This window comes from Terrapene carolina, unplaced genomic scaffold, assembly GCF_002925995.2.
Source record: "Terrapene carolina triunguis isolate 2854851 unplaced genomic scaffold, T_m_triunguis-2.0 Scaffold210, whole genome shotgun sequence".
Classification (NCBI taxonomy): domain Eukaryota; kingdom Metazoa; phylum Chordata; order Testudines; family Emydidae; genus Terrapene; species Terrapene triunguis.
This window is the reverse complement of record NW_020664561.1, coordinates 46,498,565-46,523,758: the sequence shown is the minus strand read 5'-3', so window position 1 is coordinate 46,523,758 and position 25,194 is coordinate 46,498,565. Positions and strand designations below refer to the sequence as shown.

Here is a 25,194-nt window from a genome sequence, read left to right as displayed (position 1 = left end):
CTCTTTTTCTCCATTAAGGCTTCTAAGGAAGTGGGGGGTGGGGCAGAAGTGAATATGTTTATGGGTAATCCTTTGTTTATGTTGTGTTTCTAAATTATGGTCTAAGTATTCACAGAACCTACATTTGGATGGGTGCCCATAACTGCATTTTAGGAATCTGAAGAAAAATAAATAAATATGAAGTTACTACAAGCTGGGAAATATAGACACCCATTATGGCGTTAGGTTTGTAGCTTTGATAGTTGCTTGGAGGCGGAGTATCAGTTATGAGACCTGTGTCTTCTCAAATATTTGGGTGCATATCACAGGGTGTATTGTCAAGGCAACTCAAACTATTTAAAAATACATCCTTGGATTTGTGTGCAAATAAACTGGTGCGGTCATGCTGTGATAGAAACTACAACAGGAGTGCTGGTTTGTTTACAATAGGATGTAGCGCATTAAAAGTTTTAGGTGCGTATGTGTGTGTATGCATGCATGCACATATTATCTTGACTGGAATCCTTAAGATAAGAAATTTTATACAGAACAACTGTCAAGGTCAATTGCTGTGCCTTCTAACCTTGATATTATCACTTTAAATATTTATTTTAAACTACCAGTATAAAAAATAAATAGAAGATTCACAAGTGCAGAAATCAGAATGAATAAAATATTGGAGTGAGAAAAAGAATGTGAGAGACTTTGGGGGGTGGGGTGTTGGGAGAGAAAGACAGACAGACAAGGGAGCAGATCATTGATAAATAGAATCCAAAGCACTAAACTGCTTATTTTAATTTTTTTAGAGCCTCAAAGATAACCAAACTACTCTCCTTTCTTCCTTCCTTCCTTCCTCCTTAAAGACACTGACCGATGTCAAGTTGCAGTCCCTGATGGTGGAAAGTCCACCTACAACAGGGATGTAGGCCACCTATGTGGACTGCATCTCCCACTCCTCTTGGGGTAACAGAGCTGGCCAGTACAGCATTCTCCAGGGCAACCTCTTCCATTAGCACTCCAATAGAACCCCAAGCTGGACTGCCCTAGCAGAAATGATGGCAGTACAGCTGCTTTTCTTGTCCCCAGGGTTGAACTCCTGTGAGGTGAATCAGGAAACAAGGACACAAAATGCATACATACACCATAACCTTGAGCTAACGGGTGAATCATTTTTTCCGTTCAATTCTATGATACTTCATTGGCATAACAAGCTGGACAAGCGTTGCCAAAGAGTACGAAAGAGGTGTACTCAGAGGTAAACACAACCTACCCACAATAGGATTACACGCTGTTAATGGGGTCAATTCCATGTCTATTCCTCACCACTGATCTGGTGGCAGTTTGCTCACCCTCCCCTATGTATGGGTAGTCAACAGAAGAAAGCAAATATTTCTGCTGAAACATTTGCAATTTATTCTTGACACTATATTTTAAACAGACTGATTAGTTACCTTTATTATTTTACACTTCATAGCACACACTGTTTTGCTCTGTGTCATTGTTGCATGACATTCCATTTGGCGCACAGTTTATTTTTAGCCAGAGACTATCAAAGTATTTTTCAGTAGGACTGTCACTGCACTTGAACAAGGAATCATTACTGCAAGAACTTTACTGAAACAAAGAAGAAATATTGAACAAATGGGGAATTATAAATCTAGACCAACCCAAACTTGCACTGGTAATTAATGTTGCTTCTTCAAATGCAATATGATATAAATCCATCAACCAGCAGCAAATGTAGCTTTAGCAAATTTACTCATTTGCTAATTTACTCTTGAGTTCAAGGATAAGGTATTGTATTGCTCCTAATCTATATGAAGATTGACTTGGCTCAAATCACATACAGTATCTATGATAGAAAAAGAGGAAGAAAAGCCAGCAAATTTATTCAAACCATTAGATCATATTAAATTAGATTATTTTGTTGATTTAATTAATATTTAATTAGAACAATACAAAATTTAGAACTATTTTTATTCTGTACTTCTATACTGTTAAAACTTAGATATTTAGAACTAACAAATACAACCTTATGAACTTAACTTTTCACTATTAAATTGAAAAGAGTTTTCCAGAAAGATTGATATATCTAATATGTATGTATAGCATAGGTATGTGTGTGTATATATATTGTTTTACACAAGGAAAAAACGCCTAACTCTTTTTGCATAATACATATAATATCATTTAAACTGCACATATCCATAATTTAAACTGAAAGTGTTAGTAGCAAAATAATGTATAATTTGGTAACTTTGATAGTGGAGTTGTTTTGATTACTGGGAGATTGTGATCTGTGTGCTAGTTTTTTATAGGGCATGAAGTATATTGTGAATCATATTTGCTTTTTCTTGTAAGATGAATGGAAGAAGAAAGTTAGTGAATCATATGCTATAATCTTAGAAAGATTAGAAGATGACCTGCAGATCAAAGAAAAGGAGTTCACAGAACTGAAACATGTCTTTAGGTAAATTATTCTGGAAACTTGTTTATTATATTTAGAAACAATAATTATCTTTTAAATTTTGGTGTAGTTGCAAATGTTTTCATATATGTGTCAATGAGTGTTGCACATATGGATAGTCTATATCTGCATTCTATTTATATCTGCTATCTGTTTTCAGGAGTAAGTCCTTATAATTCTGGGCCAGTGTCCCACATCCTACTACCAAGATTAATGGCTGCTTATTACTAGCGCTGGGTGAATACGGCCAAAATTTTACTGCAAATGTATGTTTGAATTTTTTAATGAATTTGCTTTAGCAGTGTACATACCTCCTTTTGTTTATTCTCCAAAAATACTTTGGCAAACAAGTCTACTGGCAAGCATATTTGCAGATTTTTACACAAAGATGCAGGCAGAATAGTTGCTGAAAGTCATTTCAAATTCCTAATTGTAGTCACTTTGTCAGGACACCTGGTTCTAAAACTCCTACTCATCCAATAAGATAACATAATGTTATGGGTCAGGCATGACCACTGCCTAACATTCAGAATAAATGTAAAGAAACCATTGTAATCAGGGCTGAAACAATAGAATCATAGATTCGTAGGATGGGAAGAGACCTTGAGAGGTCTTCTAGTCCAGTCCCCTGCACTCAAGGCAGGACTAAATATTATCTAGACCATCCCTGACATGTTTATCTAGTCTGCTCTTAAAAATCTCCAATGACAGAGATTCCACAACATCCTTAGGCAATTTATTCCAGTGCTTAACTAACCTGATGGGAAGTTTTTCCTAATGTCCAATCTAAACCACCCTTGCTGCAATTCAAGCCCATTGCTTCTTGTCCTCTCCTCAGAAGTTAATGAGAACAATTTTTCTCCTGCTTCCTTGTAACAACCTTTTATGTACTTGAAATAACAGTCGCCCACAAAATACAGACACATGGAAAAGTGGAGTAAAAGCTGAATCATGTGGGGGTTTTCAAACGCAGGGGCTGGTGCTTTGATTGATAGAACTGTTTTGGGCTGGGGAGGATGGTAATTGAGCACAAGCTGAAGTGCCACAGGACAAGCTGAAGCAGCTAGAGAAAGCCAAGAATATGGTAACAGAAGGCTGGTAACATAGTCCAGAGAAAAAGCTTTTTGGGAAGAGAGACCGGATGGTGAAGGCAGGCTTGGATCAGCGAACAAAGGAACTGTCTCCTGCTATTTGTTTCCTTCTGTGTTCAGGGAAACAGGACTTTGAAAAGAAAACGTACATAAAAGAAATACCTATTGCCAATTTCTCCTAACTGGAACAAGACCCTGAATTTTCCGCTAGCCATAGGTTAAAAGGGATAATAATACCATGTGAGCTATGTGTCCATTCAAGGCAGCTCGAATAATGAATGCACTCAAAAAATGGCTTGTGAATGAGTTAATTTGCAGAAGCTATCCAGTAAATAATTTCAAACATCAAATGCATTTGAGAAAATAATGTGTTCTGTTGCCAGACAATTAACAAATAAAAAACAATATTGGTCAGCTAACTTATTCATTCAATATGCATCCGAAGAAGTGGGTTGTAGCCCACGAAAGCTTATGCTCTAATAAATTTGTTAGTCTCTAAGGTGCCACAAGTACTCCTGTTCTTTTAACTTATTCATTATGATTATTCACTCAGCTATGTTAATTACCATTGTTTGACCCCCCCCCTCCCCCAATTTAAAATGAAGATTGTTGATTATATTGGGCTGGATCCTGCAAAGTGCTGAGCATTCTGGCTTTGAGCCAACAAAGCACTTAAGCACATGCTTAATTTTAAGCATGTGAGTAACCCCATTGACTTAACTTTAAAGTGTGTACTTAAATGTTTTGCTAGAATGCTCAACACTTTGAAGCATTGAGTCCACTGAGCTGCAGTAGAAAGTGTATTTTTGACTCTGAATTAGGTAAAAGAGAAGAAAATAATTCATTATGTGGCTAGCTGGCCACTGGAAGCTGACCACTTTGTCCTGAAACCAAATGTAGGACCACTAAATGTGTCAATGAACCTTCTCTTCTTAAGTGGGGAATGCTATTACTTCCCACTGAAGTCAATGAGAATTACTGATACTTAGCACATTGCAAGGTTGGGCCCTCTGTTACTGACATCTGAAAAGTGGACTTTTGACTTTTAATCAGGGTTGAAATATCTATCGACAGGTTCAGCTCTCCCATCCACCCTGGGTCACTGGAATTGGTCAGTCTTCCTATATGAATCTAAAATCAGAATCTGGTCTGAAGACTATAGTTTTTGTCCAAGATTAATAGTAAGGGCATAATTATTCTGTGTGGATCTGTCACCTCTGAGGAGACATGAAATGAGGCTGGTAGGATACTCCCACACAAGAGAAAATCTTTTGTTCAGTGAGGAAGAAAAATAATTTTGAGAAACTGGTTAGAGGCCAGGGAGAAGTTGGTTATCAGACTGCTGGAGAAGAAATATGGGGTGGCAAGTCTTGTGCACTCTGCTAGTATATTTTTCCTCGTAACATACCAGTTGCAGAAGATTTTTGAAAAGGTGTTCTCTTTCCTGTGCTCAGACTTGGTGGCTAAAAGGAAGGGACGGCTAAATGCAGTTTCCCAAAAACCATATCAAAATTATGGTGGCACATTATTGCATCTGTGTAGATTTTTAAGGTTGTGTGTGGAATTTCACTTTATGTTTGCAAAGAAATAGCCTCCAAAAGCCAGAAACATGTAGCTTTATTATATAAAATGAGAGTTCACAATTCACACTGTTCGTCTGTTCACACTGATGTTCTTGATATTATCACATGTGCCCTCTGCTGTAAGTCTACCATTGCACAACTCGTTAAAGGGTATGCTTTGGATTGTCACATGCCAAAATTGGTGCTGGTCATGTTTATTATTTGTATTATGTCAGTATCTAGAGGCCACAACAAAGTTCAGCTAGACATTGTGTTAGGCTCTGTACAAGCACAAGGGGGAGAAAGTACCTGCCATGAAGAATTTACTGTCTAAATAATTGAGGCAGACAAAGGGTAGAAGAAAATAAGTGTTATCTCCATTTTGCAGCTGTAGTATTGGGGCACAGGATGATATAATGACTTGCCCAAGGTCATACCAGCAATCTGTTGCAAAGCTGGCAAGTGAACCCAGATCAGCTGAATGTCAGTGCAGTGCTTTAACCTCAATCCCATCCTTTTCCGAAGGGTAGCCGATCACAATAACTTCCTGAAAGAGGGACTTATTTGTTCAGAAGGGGATTTGAAACACACTCTGGGGAACTCAAATTTAGGCTTTGTAAACACAAACTTCATCAAAATCTAAGACCAATGGAAATGGTTATATGAATTTTTTTAAAAAATTACTGTGGAAGCCTTTTCAACACATAAACATTCCCTTACAATGTTTGCAACTAAATCATTGCTGTCAGAGTATGAGAACCACAAAGTGTAACTGAGTACAAATTGACTATAAACCAGAGAAACTGAAAATCTATTTTCCTCTTCCATGTTGAGAGAAAAGGAAAATGTAAACAGATGGCCTAAGTGGTGAAAAATTAGATTTTTAGTAATATATGAAGTCTTTTTAATAGAGAAGGGAATTTGATCTTTAAAAATATGTGAGTTTTGAACTTGACAGCATCCCCCTTCAATGCTACCATTTGTTTTATGTCACTGAGCTCTAGAAGGGAGGGCAGGAGACATGATTTTCCAATAGAATCATATTTGGGTATTTTGAAACTCTTAAAATTCATCCATCAAGTGAATCAATCCATCTCTCAAATCATGCACCAAAATATATTAAAACAAAAATTCCAAGCATAGGGTTGGGGGTGGGGGGAGACATGTTAACAAAAAGGAGTTTTCCCCCCAACCCCTGGAGTTTCTTTCCCACAATCACCCCTAGGAAAATCTGAAAGAATAGATGGGCCTTACATCAGTATCATTAATCATGTTATGCCTGAGAGGACACGTATGGAGCTATAATATATTTGAAGAATGAGATTTTCTTTATAGTGAGCAAAACATTTTGTTTTCCTTAGTAAAAAGTAAGTGGTAAATGAAGAACAGTCACTGAAGAAAAAAATGTGACTGTAATGTGTGGAAGAATTATTCCACATCAGAACAGTTTACATTAAGAAAATAGAAATAGGGCCAGCAAGCTCCCTGAATGCTTAATACCTGCCATCTAAGTGACAGATGTGGAAAGTTAGTCAAACTAACATATGCACAAACTAACACAAAGCTAGTCAAACTAACACATGCAACTTTTCAGAAAGGAGTCTAGCTCTTGGTTTCATTAATGGGCTTTACATATTCATATGTATCAGTTCCACATCCTTTTTTTTTACTAGAATATCATTCCTAATGGAATGGGCCTAAAGACCTGGGTTTGTAGAGCCTATTCTAAGTTGGTCGCTGGACCGTATCCAGAATTTCTGTTGGGATGATTTTGTGATGGGAAATGCAATTTCCACAAAATTGAAATTTTCTGTGGAAAAATCTTGCTTATGATGAAATGAAATGAAATTTTGGGTTGTTTTTACTGATCGGGATATTTTGTTTTGTTGAACTGACCTGAAATGTTTCATTTCAAATCAGTTCAATAAAACACCAACTTGTATTTATTTCCCTATCAACGAATACATTGGAGTTTGGGGCCCCATTCTCTCCTATGGGCTGAGCTCCTTGGAGGACTATATCTCCCATAATACAATGTGAAGTATTTCACAGGAGTAACATGAATCGAGATTTGTCATGGGTGGTATAATCCAGCTAGGGAGCCTGGCCCATAAGGGACAAATGGGAGACATGAGGTTTCTGAACCACAACTCCCAGGAGGCAATGCACCACAATGGGAAAATGCAGTTTAATGCTGAACTGACTTGACACAAAGCATTTCAAATCACTTCAACAAACCAAACAAGAAACATTTTGATTTGGGGGGTATGTTGAAATATTTTGTTTTGATCAAAATGTTTTGTTTTTGTTGAAAATGTTCAAACAAAATGTTTCAAATGTGGAAATGTTGGAATATCCCATGGGATGGAAATTCCAAATTTCACTCAGCTCTGCTGATGCCTAGCCTACTATCCCCCTTCCCCAACTCTGCCCCCACCAAAAAAACTTTGTAAAGATGGAATAATTCATTGCAAAAAGCCACCAGCCATGAAGGTGCACGTTAACACTTAGCACGTTTCTGGTTTAAAGGCTTTTGTCTATACTTAAAATGAATAACATATTAAAACAGGCCCTGGTTCTGATCTCATTTTAACAGTGGTTTTACATTTGTAGGGGGAATTGTATAACATTTAATAGACATCTATGGGACTTATGCACATGTTTAAAGTTAAACATGCTCCAGTGCTTTGCTGAATCAGGATGGATTTAAGCACATCCAAATTAAGCTTGTATTTTGTGTTCTGCTGAAACAAGTCCATAGTGACTGATCCTAATCCCACTGAAGTCACTGGCAAAAAAATCCTGTTTATATCAATGGGACCTGAATTGTCCACACAGTAGTTTTCAAAGAGATTTAACTACTTAGAATATTTGAAGGAGTAGTAATGAGATGATTTGTCCTATGAGGAGACTGGAAAGTTTGGCTTTTGTCTAACATTTCTCTATCAGGGTTATTATTTAATTACCTGTAACTCAAAATCAGATTGATCAATTTCCTTCATACTTCGCAGAAACATTCTCCCTTGCTTCAAGAATAAATGTAGCACTTTCCAGGCCTTCCGCAATTATCCAAGCCAAGTTACCGTCGCTGTTTATCAAGGGCTTTATAAAGGGAGATGGGTGTAACTGTAACTATGCAGAGGTTACTGCCTTTCCATAATATGTCATTAATCACGAGGGGCAGGAATGCCCAATGTAATTGTCTATTATATTATAAAATATATTGTACATGTTTATTTGCAAAACATGAGGCAGCTTTAATTTACTCATTAATTTTATTGTCAATTTTTCTAGTTTTATTTTTATTAATGAATTCCCTTTTGGGGCTTTGACATGTGCTGTTCTGGAAAAGAGGTCACTTGAGTTGTACACGTGGAGAACAGAGCTTAATGAATCATAAAAATACATAAACTAACATTTTTTAAAAGTATGTTCTGTATTTTTTGCAGAAAAAAGATGCAAGCATCCAGTTTGAATGATGGATTCTTTTTTTAATGAGTCAGAATGGCTATTCATCCTTTTTGAGAGATATATTATTAGAAATCTATCCATAATAATTACTTCATTTTGATTAGTCACCTCAACAAGTTGCAAGCACTGTAAAATCATTAGGCTGTATTAAAACATAGCATGACATTCCAAAAATGTAGAGGAAAATTAAAAACTAAACTGAACTTCGAATGTCACAATAGATAAGTGGTGGTCAGTTGCCCGAGAGTTTTATGTGCGATTACTCTAGAGAGGGCAAAAAGAAAGGAAATTGCATTTCTTTCTTAGGATGGATGTGGCTTATAGCTATATTTTAATTGCACACATCAAAACCAGAAACATTTTAATAGAAGTTAATGGAAAGTCTGAATGAGGGTCTAGAAATTGTTCTAAAATTGATTTTAAAATATCACATTTCAATGCAATAAACCAAGCGGAAAAACAGGGCTATTTAATCACACAATTTGCTGCTGAACATTGTGGGGTCCATATCCTTGTTGATGCACAAGAGTGAATAAGTCTGATTGACATTAATGGCAGTTTGGGGGAAGGAATTTATGTGAGAACTCTGTTTTCACAGTACTTCTGCCCTGCCTGGACTCAGGCCATATCCTGGGTCCTCTCACTCCTGCTTTTTCTTACCCTCTCAAGTCCTAGACACCCACAATATAGAGTCCTACATCTACATATTTCCTTGAGCAATGAATCCAGGACTAAAAGCAGGGATGTTTTTATTTTTTTGACATTGGAAAGGCAAAACATGACTACTGAGGTTAAGAGAATGTTCAAGTTGCATGGGTAATCTTCAAGAGTCAGGAAATGCCAGAGTTCAGATTGCACATACCTCCTGAATACTGACCTCTTCTGCATATGCATTACAATGCAGGCTTAATGAAATGGACATATATTACACACCCCCTCTTCTTCCACACCCTCAGATACCCATGTATATCATCTTGTATGAATAAGCAATGTTTATATAAAATGTACCCAGCAGCCCACCCTCACACAACTTCCTACATGTTAATGTATAACATAAAGTAATAGTGAAAATTAGCTGACATATATACAGTAGGCCACCTGAGTTTGAAGCTGAATTAGCTTCATGGTTAACCGCCTCACATTCCCAATTGCCCCTAAGGAAGACCATTGATTGAAAAGAATATATTCAGTACATGGGTGCTAGCAATGTTATTAAAATACTTACCTAAGAGAACTTAGCATGTAACTTGCTATGTATTAACATAAAAACTGAGGTCATCTAGTGCTCGAGCTAGGGTGACCAGATGTCCCGATTTTATAGGGACAGTCCCGATATTTGGGGCTTTTTCTTATATAGGCTCCTATTACCCCCCACCCTCTGTCCCGATTTTTCACACTTGCTATGTGGTCACCCTAGCTTGAGTTAATGACCCCTTGGGTTAATTTTGAGAGGCTGAAGCAGTGTGGTTTGAGTGACTGGTTCTTGACTGTGGAATGCACTTCCCACACTGAAAGAGTTGTCCTGGGGAGTACTAGCTACACCTGTTTTAATGATACAACAAGAGCCACTTTGTGGTGCACTTTCTGTCCTTTTCCAGAATCATTATAGGTGATATGCCTCACAAACCATATGATGCCTTCAGGTACTACAATGTGGGGAATGCAATTCCACTCCTTCCTTCTCTCCTGCACACCACTGCCTGCTATGGGTGTTACTTTTGCCAAGAGTATTCACGTTTATCATTAGTATGTGTTATATTTTAAATTCCTTACAGTCAGTAAAAAGGAAAATGTGCAATGCATTTTGTTCTTCCTGCCAAGAAATGTGTTTCAACAACTACTGGACATACTATAAAACAGGTGTAAGATTTGTAATATGTTTCAGTGCAGTTAGGAGCTAGCGTAAAGCTTATTAGCAGATTTAACCTTGTAACATGAAGCTTTGCAGGAAGGACATTTGGCAGATATGGTAGAAACAAGTCAAACACCTAACTGCGTGGCACAAAATTGTATTATCCTTTGTATTCTATTTCTTTTGTCTTATGAACTGTAATTTGGCACCCTCAAAAGCCATTGTTGTCATATATACTTACTCCTTTAATAGATCGATTGCCATTGCATTTTAAAATTCAGTGCTCTTCATTCAAAACTAGAAGGAGCTTGTCTGAGTTTTGTGGAATATTATACATTTTTGTCAATTTTCAGTGGAAAACCTGTTAGAGTTGGAAAAGTTTGCTCATATGTTCTACAAGTTTCCACCACTCTTATGTGGAAGGCATTGTACCCCCTAGTAGACAGGAAATTTGTTCTTTTTACTAGGCTCTTAACAGGTATTCATTTGAAAGGGCTTCACTGCCCATCTATATATGTGTCATATGGGGAACAGAAACTATTTTCTGCAAAGACTATACTTGAGTATTCTTTGAAATTAGCTTCATTGTCTCTTTCATTCCCCCAGATATCATGTTGTTGGACTCTTTAGAAATGAATACATAGATTTTTCTAATTTTTTTCTATCACTTTTATCACCTTGAATCATAGAATCATAGACTTTAAGGTCAGAAGGGACCATTATGATAATCTAGTCTGACCTCCTGCACAACACAGGCCACAGAATCTCACCTACCCACTCCTGTAGCAAACCTATGTCTGAGCCATTGAAGTCCTCAAATCATGGTTTAAAGACTTCAAGGTGCAGAGAATCTTCCAGCAAGTGACCCGTGCCCCACGCTGCAGAGGAAGGCGAAAACCCCCCAGGGCCTCTGCCAATCTGCCCTGGAGGAAAATTCCTTCCCAACCCCAAATATGGCGATCAGCTAAACCCTGAGCATGTGGGCAGGACTCACCAGCCAGACGCCCAGGAAAGAATTCTCTGTAGTAACTCAGATCCCACTCCATCTAACATCCCATCAGAGGCCATTGGGCATATTTACCTGCTAATAATCAAAGATCAATTAATTGCCAAAATTAGGCTATCCCATCATACCATCCCCTCCATAAACTTATCAAGCGTAGTCTTGAAGCCAGATATGTCTTTTGCTCCCATTGCTCCCCTTGGAAGGCTGTTCCAGAACTTCACTCCTCTGATGGTTAGACACCTTCGTCTAATTTCAAGTCTAAACTTCCTGATGGCCAGTTTATATCCATTTGTTCTTGTGTCCACCTTGGTATTGAGCTTAAATAATTCCTCTCCCTCCCTGGTATTTATCCCTCTGATATATTTATAGAAAGCAATCATATCTCCCCTTAGCTTTCTTTTGGTTAGGCTAAACAAGCCAAGCCCTTTGAGACTCCTTTCATAAGACAGGTTTTCCATTCCTCGGATCATCCTAGTAGCCCTTCTCTGTACCTGTTCCAGTTTGAATTCATCCTTTTTAAATATGGGAGACTAGAACTGCACACAGTATTCCAGATGAGGTCTCACCAGTGCCTTGTATAACGGTACTAACACTTCCTTATCTCTACTGGAAATACCTTGCCTGATGCATCCCAAGACCGCATTAGCTTTTTTCACAGCCATATCACATTGGCGGCTCATAGTCATCCTGTGATCAACCAATACTCCAAGGTCCTTCTCCTTCTCTGTTACTTCCAACTGATGCATCCTCAGCTTATAACAATAATTCTTGTTATTAATCCCTCTGTTTTATCCATTCCATCCCTTCTTATTTCTTTACAGTCTACCTCATCATTGATTTACAATGCTACTCCACCACCTTTGCCTTTATTTCTGTCTTTCCTAAACAGCACATACCCTTCAATACCTGTACTCCAGTCATGACTACTATTCCGCCATGTTTCTGTTATCTCTATAATATCTGTTTTCACTTCCTGCACCAGTAACTCTAGTTCCTCCATTTTGTTACCTAGGCTCCTCGCATTGGTGTACAAACATCTTAATTTTTGCTGTTTGGCTTCGCTCACATTCTTTACCCAATTAGGCCCAGACATTCTGCCCCCAGTATCACCTATTAGAATGGTATCTACACAACCCTTCCTCCTTATGTCCATTCTCATACCCACGGCTGTATCCTTTCTTACTTCGTTTTCTTCCCTCTCAATGTTCAAATCCAGTGTGGAGATTACCTGGACATCTCCCAACCATCTCCCCCCAATTCCTAGTTTAAAGCTCTCTTAATCAGTTGTGCCAGCCTCCATCCTAGAAGTCTATTTCCCTCCCTACTCAGGTGAAGTCCATCCTGAGAGAACAGTCCTCTGTCCATGAATGCCTCTCAGTGGCCATACATCCCAAAGCCCTCCTTATAGCACCACTGCCTGAGCCATCTGTTGATCGTCATAATCTTGTCACACCTGTGTTGCCCTTCTCTAGGAACAGGCAGAATCCCACTGAAGATCACCTGAGCCTCAATTTCCTTAAGCATCTTCCCAGCCTGGCATAGTCTCCCTTGATACGTTCCAGCGAGAATCTAGCCGTATCATTTGTTTCCACATGAAGGACAATCAGTGGATTCTTTCCCGCTCCCGTTAGGATCCTCTTCAGCCTCAGATCCACATCCCGTATCTTAGCACCTGGCAGACAGCACACCCTTCTGTTCTCCGGATCAGCTCTGGTTACAGGCCTGTCTAGTCTTCTCAGTAAGGAGTCCCCAATCACGTAGACCTGCCTTTTCCTGGTGATGGTGCGATTCTCCGGTCTATCCCCTGTTCCCTCTGGCTGCAAGTCACCCTTGCAATCCTCCGCAACCCATCCCGTATCCTCCTGGGGCTCATATTTGGTGTTATCTCCATTGACTCTTCCCCTCTTCCTATAGGACTAGCTGCTCTTCTCTTCTTCCTTGCCCTCTCACCTTCAGCGACCACCTGCTGTGCCCCTTCTTCATTTTCCAACTCCGCAAACCTGTTCCTGAGCTCTATTTCTCCTTCACTAGTCTGTCTTTTCCTCTGCCCGGTTCTCTTAGTCACATGCTTCCACTGTCCACTTTCCTCACCCAGCAGTCTCCCCTCAGAGTTCTTTGGTCCTGCTTCCATCTGCAAGTCTGAGCTTTTCCCTTCAGGCTCCTCATGTCTTTGCTCCATCATCTGCTCGAACCCTCTTCTAAACTCAACCAGAGTTTCCACCTGCATCTCCAATCCTCGGATCTTTTCCTCCATCAGCTCTATCAGGTGGCACTTAATGCAGACGAAACTCTTTTCAGGTACCCCCTCCAGGATCATGTACATGCCGCAGCTTCCACATCCAGTCATCTTCATTGTCTCTTCCACTGCTTGGGTCACTACCACTGCTGCCTCTGTATCTGTCATAGGCTTCCCACCTATATCCGGTAAATCTGGGAAACAAAACAAACCACACCACCACCCACAGCAAAAAACAAACAAACCCCAACAAGCACCAAAACACTGCTAGAACACCACACACTCCCTTCACTAGCCTGTCTGTTCCTCTGCCTGCCTCTTGGTCTTCCCCACAAACTTCCCTTGCAAACTCCCACTCAAACTCCCCTGTTTACAGCTCTGTTTGCTGGCTCCTGTGCTGCTGTAGCTATAGCTGAAAGATGGGGTGGAGGGGGAAGAAGGAACCTTTCTACTTATAGCAGTTTATTTTTCTTCTTAAAAGAAGCTTTCTTCTCCCTTTATTCTTATAATGTAGCTGTTTGTATATGTATGTATAGAAATAATGTCAAAATAGAAATATAGCTCAGGAAAAAGTAAGGGTTGGATTCTGATTTCACTTGCAACAGTAGAAATGTAGATTAATCCACTGACATCAGTGAAGTACCTCTGGATTTACAGTGTTGTGAATGAGTGAAACTATAGTGAGATTTCTCTCTGCAAATTTTTCAAATAAAAGAAAATATGCTAAAAGTTGAAAACTGTGATCATCTGTAAAATCTCTGTTTTCAGCTCTGATGAAGCCTTCAGCAAAGTCAATTTAAATTATCGCACAGAAAATGGGCTCTCTCTTCTTCATTTATGTTGTATTTGCGGTGGTAAGTATTTGAACTTTCATACTCTTTAAGCATGTTATTTACATGGTTAGTGATTTGGTCTGTTTAATAACCCACAGGAACATTATATTTTTAAACTATTTGCCTTCTTTGCATTGTTCTTCTTGATGCTCAGGTAAGCATTAGTTACAACACTCTAAACTGTAGTGACAAGGTGGAGTGGCTCCAAGTAAACTTTGAGCTCCTTTCTAAATCATTCTTCAATGTAGCAAAAATTCCAATCAACTCTGATGCATATTTAAGTACAGATGTGCAACTAACTTGAAATTAGTTGTTATGTTTATTTTGTAATCAAGGGATAGTATTATTCTATATGAAATATACACATTATAGACTGGTATGAAGGTTGAATTTTTGATACTCTTTTCCCACAGAGATAACATTTCATTTTCGTAATATTGTGAAAATGTTTTACAACGTGGCGAATTAAAATAATAATAATGATGATAAAATAAAAATCAGATCTTCTAGCCCAGAATGTTCTCTGATGGGATTCTTGCAGATAGCAAACCAGGAGAACAAGAAAAGTCATGTGAGAGATCATCTAGGCACTCATACTGATAGTAGAATTTTCTACTCTGATCCATACTGCAGATCTCTTGTCCACACTGTGCTCATGCATTTTGCACTTGTTCCACAATATGCAACAGAGGTCAGCATTCAGAATCAAAGAGAATTGTACCCTAAGGCTTCGGTGCCACAGGGCACTTAAACATGCATTTAAATGCTTTGCTGAATCTGGGCCCAGATGTATAATCAGTGAGACCGATTATGCACCATTGAAATCAGTGGGAGCTTGCCATTAGCTTCAGTGCGTGTAAGACCTGAGAGAACACACCAGGATTGTTTTAGGCAGTTTTAGAACAGTTGGTTCCCATTAATGGCTAGAATGTGCCTGACGCTGACTGGTACCATAAGGGGGTGGTGCCCTGCCACATGTTGAGAGTTCGTTAAGAAATGGATTATTGTGTAGTCACAATGTGAGCTAAATTGTGGCAACCCTGAGGGAGAGAGCATCTTCTTCTAGCATAGCTGTGCAGGAGGCAGCCATAATGTGGACCACAGCACTTAAGAGCGGGGGGATAGCTCAGTGGTTTGAGCATTGGCCTGCTAAACCCAGGGTTGTCAGTTCAATCCTTGAGGGGGCCATTTAGGGAACTGGGGTAAAAATCTGTCTGGGGATTGGTCCTGCTTTGAGCAGGGGGTTGGACTAGATGACCTCCTGAGGTCCCTTCCAACCCTGATATTCTATGATTCTATGACAGAGGTGGCAGGAGATGAGAGTGTCTTCATGTTATGGTTCACTAGTATTCCTATAAACTACTATCCCTCTAACAATAAACTGTAAAGGCACCGGGTGGAGCATCACTTTTGGAAGGATCAATTGACATGGTAGGTGTCCAGGAAACCCAACTTGTAAGGCAGGGAGGGAGTCTCATGCTGAAAGAGGAGTTTGTGCTCTTTAGCACCTCAAATATCTCTAAAAAGTCCTCCCTCAAAGATGTGAATGAGATTAGCAAGCGAATAGATGCCCAGTGCCACAAGTGTTCCTGTTAATGGCTAGATTGTGCCTGATGGTGATTGGTACCATAAGGGGGTGGTGCCTGCCACATGTTGAAGGTGTCATCATTTCCCTGTCCACTTTGGAGTCACTAGAAAGTCAGGGGATGCTAGGATGGAGAGCAATCCATTCCCTTCTCGTTGTACACCCATGCAAAGGCCACCACAGTCTACCATTTAATTCTAAATCCAAGTAACACTGTCTGTTACAAGGACTGTTGCTTGCATTTTGAATACTGCAAATGTGAATAAAAGTGTTGAGATCTGATCTGAGCTCAATAATAAGAAACTGACAAATCTGTAGCCACACACTAAGTGTGGACGCTCTTAGCTGATTGCCTTCATTTGCATGTTCTTTTCTGTAAATGACTTCTCTTTTCAATTTTTATTATAAAGGTAACAAATCCCATATTAGAACTCTTATGCTAAAAGGGTTGCGTCCATCCAGGTTAACAAGAAATGGATTTACAGCTCTGCATTTGGCAGCTTACAAGGTAAATTAGAAATGAGAAGTCAGCATGTTTCGTAGTCTGCTCTCTCTAAATTACTAATCCCAATGAAAATCTTTATGCCTTGCATACAATATATAAGAAAATTATGTATAAATGCTTGCACACATTAAAATACTATGGATTTACCATCTTTCATGGATACTGTTTAATTCAACCTCACAACATGTCTGTGAGTTAGAGAAGTATTGATATAACTATGGTTACAGAAAGAAAAACATTTTCACAAAAACTTTACTGCTTCTCCGCCTTGTATTTTGTCACAATTTTGTTTCAGCTAAAGTTTCCCAGTCAGCAGTAATATTTGTTTATTTTATTTTACTTTTTATTTTATCTGTTGTTAAGAACTGACATTGTGATTGGTGATTAATGAAGCAGAAAAATAAAGACAACACCTGCCCCGAAGCACTGTTGTTATCCCCATTTTACAGACAGAGAGACTTAATGCACAGAGAGAGTAAGTGACTTGCCCAAAGTTATACAGTAAATCTATTGGCAGAGCTGGAACTGAAAGTTCCTGGCTTAACTTTCTATTCGCTCATCACAAGACTGTCTTTTCTTTCCTAATTATTGTAATGTGATCAGAGCCATCCCTTGGGTATGGCAAATCGGGGTGACTGCTCCAGGCCCTGTGCTTTGGGGAGCCCCGCAGGCCGGTGTGATTGGCCAGCACCGGGCGCAGTCGATCCCAGAAGTGACGTGTCGATCCCGGAAGTGACGGATTTGTCACTTCCACCCCGGGCTCCGCACCCCCCCCAGGGACAGCCCTGACTATGATAACTTGCTATTTCCTTGTTTATTTCTATAATTCTTATACTAGTTTAATTTTATGACCACTGATAACAATTACATTGACATGTGCCAACCAAAATAATATGGGTAATCAAATCTTATGCTTCAGAATGTAGGATGATGCTCTATAGCAGTCATAAAGAAAACTTTCACCCATGTGAAATGTTGCACAATTAGCTAAGTGCCTTATAGGAATTTTGTTGCCTTACTCTCAAGTAGAATGGTGATGATTTATTTGAGAAATGTTACCTTTCATTTCTTAATTAAAAATTATTTGCAAACAGATTCCAATTATTCTTGAAAGTATTCATTAGATGGGACTAATTTCCGACTTTCTTTAGTAAATGCTGCACTGTCTGCTCACAATTTTCAATGCATACAGTGAAGTCAATGAAATTTAGGATTATACTTAAAGTTAAGCATATGCTTAAGTGATTTCTTGAATCAGGATCTTAGTTAGTCACCCAAGTCACACAATACTTTTTCTGTGCTCTGATTGGATTCCATGAAGCTAAGCAAACCATTGCAAACTGTGAATTTTGGAATCAAATATACAATCTGAAATTTCTTTTGCAGGACATTTGACATGTTAAGGCTGCAGGATTTACCAACAGTTAACACACCATAGCATCTATTGTATTAAAATTATTGTATATGGAATGCATAGAGATCCCAGATACGATGGTGTGGTAAGTGCTGGTAAAGGATGACTTTTTAATGGCACTCCCTGTGTCTGGGCTGTGGCCAGATTACCTTGTGAGATTTGATGGGATCATGGCAGAACTAAGTAGGCTGGACCGAGTTATCACTTGGAAAAGGAATTCTCCAAGGAATTCCTAGCTTAGGCCATTTTATTTTCAGGGTTTTTTTCCTCACTAAATTCAGGTCAAAATATCACATCCAGTAATACAGAACCTTCTTCCATAGTCTTGGGCCTAAAAAGATTGCTTTTCTTTTTTAAATTAAAATTTGGCAAGGAGGGTGGTGTTAGGGAATACTGTAGTTCATGATCTCACATGGAAGTTGATAATTGCTCCAAGAAGCTGAACACATATATTTTCAACACTAACAAAATGGCTTGGGTCAGCAGTCACATCTCCACTGCATGTTCTGTAATGCTGATTCATTCATGGTCTACGCTCATTTTTGTATACACTACAGGGAGAGGGAGCTGTGGTGGCGGCACAAGCTTGAGCATCTCTTGCTGTTGTGGTCTTATTATTTATGATTTTTTTACTGTAGCACTTAGGAGCCCTAGGTATAGACAGGACCCCATTATGCTAAGCAGATCAACACAGAACAGCAACAGCAAAGAGCTGGTCTCTGCACCAAAGAGAGTACAATCTAAGTCTAAGACATGAGACAATGGATGGATACAGACAGATAGTGAAGTACAAGGAAACAATGGGACAGTACTAGTCAGAATGACAGGCAGTGTTGTGTGCGCTGCTATTGGATGCTGAATAGTCATTTGAAGATGTTTTATTTCCAAGATGGCTGACAGGGCCAATTACTCAGCTGATGTAAATTACCATAACTCCATTGGAGTCGGCTGAGGATCTGGCTCAATACAGGAACAAGTCTAGTTTTGCAGTTAGAATAGGAGACTGGGAGTTGTCCTGGCTTCTATTCATGGTTCTGCCATTGATTCACTGAGTGACCCCAGGCAAGTTACTTCATTTCTCTGTGCATAAGTTTACCCCTTTGTAAATGAGTTCAATAATATCCACCTCAATTGGATATTGTTCCTCATAACACACAGTTTGTGAACTGATCTTAGAGTCTCAACAAATTATTATTATTACTATGATTTCCATTGCCATTGTTATATTTGGCAGGAATACAAACAGTGCTTTAGCCCATTATGTTGTCAACAAGGAGATCCATCCAAAATACCAAGCTCATAAATCTGGTATTCAGCACACTATTCTGTGTATTTGTGGGATTTCCTTTGTAGATCCTGAGAAGTCCTAACGTGCCCTTCTTCTGGGTTTGACACTCTAATGGTTCTGATATTTAAAATAGTCCATCTGAGCATTTAAAAATGGTTCTGAGGCTAAGTGATATTTAAATAGCTCATAAAATCAGGGAGTGACACAGCTTTAGAGACGTCTATTGGCCTAACAAAAACATTTGAAATGTGTGCATTGTAGGACAGTGCAGAACTTGTGACAGCCCTGTTGCATGGTGGAGCTGACATTCAGCAAGTTGGATACGGAGCTCTTACAGCGCTTCATATTGCTACAATAGCTGGTCATCATGAGGTACGTTTTTCCTCTTCTACACAGGAAATGGTGAGAGTGAATGGCATGATTAATCGGCTCATTTATCTTTTAGCGTGTTACTGCTTAAAACACAGACAAAACAGCACATCAGTAACTCAGTAAATCCAAGTTTCATTTACTGGCACTTCATAACCCCTTGGAGAGGCTATTAGGATTAAAAAAGTTTCTCTTGGTTTGTGTGTACATAGAATACACATGAGTAAATGTACCAGGCATATTCATACATCTCCTGCTCTTTGTATAAAATGTCTTTAAAGTCTTGTTGGAAACCAGTGCTATTCCTTTATTAATATCAAAGAATTTAACAAAAGATTTGTGGTGACATGAATGCATATGAATATCCTTGGTGGGATCGTTGCTTCCTCCCCAGATCTCTGTATGGAAGGGACGCTCCTCTCCAGTGTGGAAGTGAGGGCTCTGTGTCACTGTCTCATCCCCTTCTCCAGATCCTGTAGATTATGCTCCACAAGCTGAGTGCATGTTCTGCACTCAGGGAGGGGGCAGAGATTTGGCCTACTCATATATTCTTATCTTAGAGTTGTATTATCTTCTCTGTGAGTTCTGTCTGGGGATCCCAGGAGCAGCTGCAGTCAGGAGAAGTCCCTAGTATGTGGATGCAACAGAGCCATGGAGCTGTTGAGGTCCAGCATTGGCCATTGCTTTCTATGGACTCCTGGGGTTCCACCAAGCTTGGGCGTGAGCCCTATGGCTCTCCATCCCTGACAAAATGATCTGGAGGAATTCATTGAGGGGAGCCTTGAAAGGATTTCTTCCTGCAGAATCTGCTCCTGAGGTGGTGGTGGGGGGAGTGGGAAAGAGGAGTTCCACTGGAGGCTGTAGTCCAGCCCCTCCTTAACTAAACCTCCTTTTAGTCGTGAACCTGTTAGCCTATCACTTTCCAGCCTCATTTCAATCATTTCTCATATCATCTCCTTTGCATTGCCCTTGCAACAATTAACTCACTCATTTATTTTTTTTAAATATATTTCTTGAAGTGTTTAATATCCAAGTTTCATTTACTGGCACTTCATAACCACTTGGAGAGAATTACTTTTGTAATGAAGGATTCACAATTGCAAACATAATCATAAATGCACAATTATTTGTGTTCTCAATTCTGCTGCTTAAGTTGAAATTACTGACTTTTACAAAACAACAAAACTAGGCTAACTTATGGAAACAGACACTTCAGATTTCCTGAAATAGGGCTGGTGGGCAAGGAATGCAGGATAACAACAAGAAGTTACAAAGAAGGTAATATAGAGCACATTGGTGACTATATTCACAGTTGTGTAATCAGTTGTGCAGTCACAGTCACCTCATTTGCATTCAAAAATATCCACTTGGTGTCAATATAGGAATCATCTATGTAACTGGAGGCTTCTGCAAACAACTGTGTGATGCAGTTAAGAAGGTGTGTTGAAACTTTGGCCCATATTATATTAGGGTGGTATTTCTCAACCTTCTTCCATACTAGGGTTCCTCTCTGATCTAGCTGGAACCCACTCGCAGTTTATGGGAAGGACCAGGCGTTGAGACTGCCCTGGGGAAAACACTTGCTTTAGGGAATGGACTTTCTTTCTAAACCTGATATTTTTAAAAGACTTTTATTAGAAAGCAACTCAGACTTCAGTTCAGTTCCTAGTAGAGAAGTGTTGACATCACCAGAATTAACACCCTGGTTTGTACTAATTGGCACCTTTGTTGGCATGCTCAGCAGAGAGGATGAAGACTGAATGAGCACAAGGTCCATCTAGGTTCATGCTGAAGCACACTGGGGCGATGGGGGTAGGAGCGGAGGGAAATGTAGGTGTTCTGCAGATAATGAGAGATTTTTTACTTCAATCCAGTCCTTTTTAAACTATTAAATTCAGAAAAAAACATAAGACTAAATAACTAACACTCCTCTAATGGACGGGAAAATAGTTCAGTGAAAGTACTTATTGTAAAGCAACATTCATGATCTAACTGAAACCACAGAAAACAAGGAGGTTCAGAGGTAAGATTTAAACTCTGTCATTCATCCTGCATTGCAAACATCACCAAAATTGACAGTGCTGCCACTTGGAGAGTGTAACAGAACTGCTAGTCCCACAGGCAGAAGCAACAAAGCTGTGCTTATACTTTCATGTGGCTGCCATCTTGGCCTCACTCCACTTGTGAACCTTTGAAACATTCCTGTTTACACTGAAGGCAAAGTCAGCTTAAATATGTCTTTACTATCAAACCAAAGTTAGACTCCTATCTCCCTTTGAAATCAAGGGGAGCTTAACGCTTAACCTGCTTAGGAGCATTTTCAAAGATATTTAAGCACCTCGCTGCATCTTTAGGTATCTAAATATCGTTGAATATTTGGCACCGTGTCTATCTCTGCTTATATGAACTGTTTAGTACAGTGGGGCTTTGATTCTATCTGGGGTCTCTGGGCACTAACATAATATAAATAATAACTACAGCAATCTTGTCCCAGGGAGGGTCAAAGGCACTTTGCAAAGCCAGCCTGAGTAATCTGCACTTCCTCAACATTTCCACTGGGAGTGGAAATTCTGTGCTCTGTTAAGCTCTGTACAGATTCACGCTCTGACCATACTCCATAGGAGCCCTACTGGCAAAGGATGCCTAGTGGAGGGGCTGAATCACCATATCCCAGCCACTTCCCTCCATCACCAGCATCACTCACATTTTAAGATGTGCTGGCTGCCTAATCCCCCACTCCTCACATCTTGGTGTGGGCAGGGGAGGATGAGGGTGCAGTGTGCTGTTTCATCCCTCCACCTGGCCAGACTTTCTGCCATTGGGGGTCTGGGCCAGGAGAAGCCAGTGCAGACTTTGGCTGATTCTCGCCTCACGTTTGTATTCTCTAAATATTTAGAAACGGTGAATACAAAAGACACCATAATGAGAATAACTCCAAATGTTACTTTTGCATTGATTGATTGGGCGCTCGAGATAGAAGCCATAAAGATAAGTCACACGAAAGCCTGGCGTTACCTCTGAAATCTGTGCAGATGTGACAAAGTGAGAAAAAGGATAAAGCACTGTACAGTTAGTCACACACAAAAACTCAATTAAAAAGCTGTTATTCTTCAATGTTTCGGTCAGCAACTCCAACAGTTATCAAGGGACAAATCAATTTGCAGCATCTGTAGGCAACTGTTTAAGTCTGTGGATGGAGAAGCATGCTAATAGAGCAGACTGACATTAAATACTTTATTTTGAAGGTTAGCTTTTCAGGGACTAGGTTTTGCTGGTGGTTTTGGTGTTTGTTTTTTAGCATTACGTTCTTAAACTCATGAGACATCATGTCATTCCCTTCATTAATCAAGTATATTCCTGGGTCTTGTTGTTTACTCACTAGAAATGCTTCCTGGCGTATCCTGTCTCAAAAAAAAAGTTGCTGTTTACAATGTAAAAAATATATATCCAATCGTTCTGTGCAAGAATTATAATAGGCAAGTTAGCAACAGTCTTATTCGTTTTATGATCCTTTCATGTTCTCTGAAACGTGCTTTGTGCTTTGTGTGTGGACTGTGTATTACTTGGTAATGATCTTATGTACAGAGTGATATTTTGCCTTGCTGGGGGCATGGCATTAAGGGAATTATCTGTATTCTTTAATGGTATTCTTTAATGGAGCCCCAAGTATCTAAGGCAGAGATCAGCAACCTTTGGCACGCGGCACGCCAGGGTAAGCACCCTGGCAGGCCGGGCCGGTTTGTTTACCTGCCGCATCCGCAGGTTCGGCCGATCGCGGCCCCCACTGGCCCCAGTTCGCCACTCCAGGCCAATAGCGGTGGCAGAAAGCAGCAGCCAGCACATCCCTCGCCCTGCGCCGCTTCCCGCAGCCCCCATTGGCCTGGGACGGCGAACCGCGGCCAGTGGGAGCCGCGATCTGCCGAACCCGCGGACATGAGAGGTAAACAAACCGGCCCGGCCCGCCAGGGGGCTTACCCTGGCAGGCTGTGTGCCAAAGGTTGCCGATCCCTGATCTAAGGTACAATCTGTAGTATATATTCTTAATAAAACAGTGTCTATCTTTTAAAAAATTCCATGTATATAAAGTAAGGCTGTCTGATCATATTATCTTATTGATTCTGTTGTCTTCCTCATTATGCTGGATGCTCATTAGATTGGGTTATTTACTGGAGTCATTTTAATAGCTCATTATTTCCTATAAATGTTATTCACAGCTGGTACATTGCCAGGTAGACCTTTTATAGAATCCCTTTTTCTACCATGAATAGAAATGCTTCCTGGCGTATCCTGTCTCAAAAAAAAAGTTGCTGTTTACAATGTAAAAAATATATATCCAATCGTTCTGTGCAATGTTGCACTCAGATGTGCTAGTGTGGTTCCCTCTCTCTGTGCGTAGCTACATTGACTACACTGTATCTTGATGCAGGATCAGGGTCATATTTTGCTAGACAGTCCCATAATCAAACCATTTTTATGGACATAGGGTGGGCAAAACTGCACATTCACCTGAAACATTGTCCTTGTCATACCTGAACTAGTGCGTACCTTGTCACTGGTCTTTAAGGCTTTGACATCCAAGAAGAGGTGTCCTGGTTCTATTTCATAGTCAATAGTAAAGGTGATCTTTGGGAATTGTTTAGTGAATAACTTTACACTGTGCTGTACATCATTTTTATTGATGATGGTAGGGAAGATGCCAGCTATGTAGTATCTGTACAAAATTGGATGAGTATTAAGCTGTTCAGGCCCTGGACCTAAATACCAACCCAAAATTGCTGCAAGTTGATTTATCTATCCCTTGACAGTGTATTGAGCTAAGGACTGAAGCAAAGACTCTTTTAATTTAGATTGTGGAATAATTAAGGTTTGATCTTTATGCATTTTTAAAACATTAAAATAAGTGCATGTCACAGTACAGTATACTTGTATGGGTGTTATTCATCCCAGTGCAGAGGGACTATGCACCATTTTATTTCCATTTAGGCACTCAAAATAGGGTTTTTTGGGGACAGATATGAATAATTCTTAGGGGCACCCTCTTTCCAGTATGGAACTTCACCTATGTCTGAAAATATACTATTTTAAAAAAATATGTTTTTCAAATTCAGAAGGCATATTAATCAGCTGTAGCTATAGATATTTTTATATATTAAAAATAAAAAAATATGTGTTTTCAGTTGAAAACTATGCTATATTGGTGTATAGGTGATATACTTAACACTATTTGTCAGTCATTCTCAACCAAGGGTACGCAGAGATTTTCCAGGGGGTAAATCAATTCATCTAGATATTTGGCTAGTTTTACAAAAGGCTACATGAAAAGCACTAGCAAACTAGTACAAACTAAAATTTCATACAATGATTTGTTTATACTGCTCTATTTACTATACACTGAAATGTAAGTACAATATTTATATTCCAATTGATTTATTTTATAATTACATGGTAAAAATGAGAAAGTAAGTAATTTTTCAGTAACAGTGTGCTGTGATTTTTTTTTTTTTTTTTTTTTTTTTTTTTTTTTTTTTTTTTTTTT

At 39.4% G+C, this 25,194-nt stretch overlaps 1 protein-coding gene across 1 annotated transcript in view; it reads left to right on the top strand.

Annotated features, from left to right (window-relative positions):
• Nucleotides 1-1,558: 1,558 nt before the first annotated feature.
• The window catches only part of LOC112107612 (serine/threonine-protein kinase TNNI3K), a 164,917-nt gene continuing 141,281 nt past the window's right edge, over nucleotides 1,559-25,194 (top strand). Inside the window, exons 1-5 of the mRNA XM_024201386.2 lie at nucleotides 1,559-1,660; nucleotides 2,341-2,449; nucleotides 14,433-14,518; nucleotides 16,493-16,590; nucleotides 19,551-19,661. Of these exons, the coding sequence (XP_024057154.1) occupies nucleotides 1,621-1,660; nucleotides 2,341-2,449; nucleotides 14,433-14,518; nucleotides 16,493-16,590; nucleotides 19,551-19,661 (444 nt within the window). The 5' untranslated portion in view covers nucleotides 1,559-1,620. The remainder of the gene's footprint in view (nucleotides 1,661-2,340; nucleotides 2,450-14,432; nucleotides 14,519-16,492; nucleotides 16,591-19,550; nucleotides 19,662-25,194) is intronic.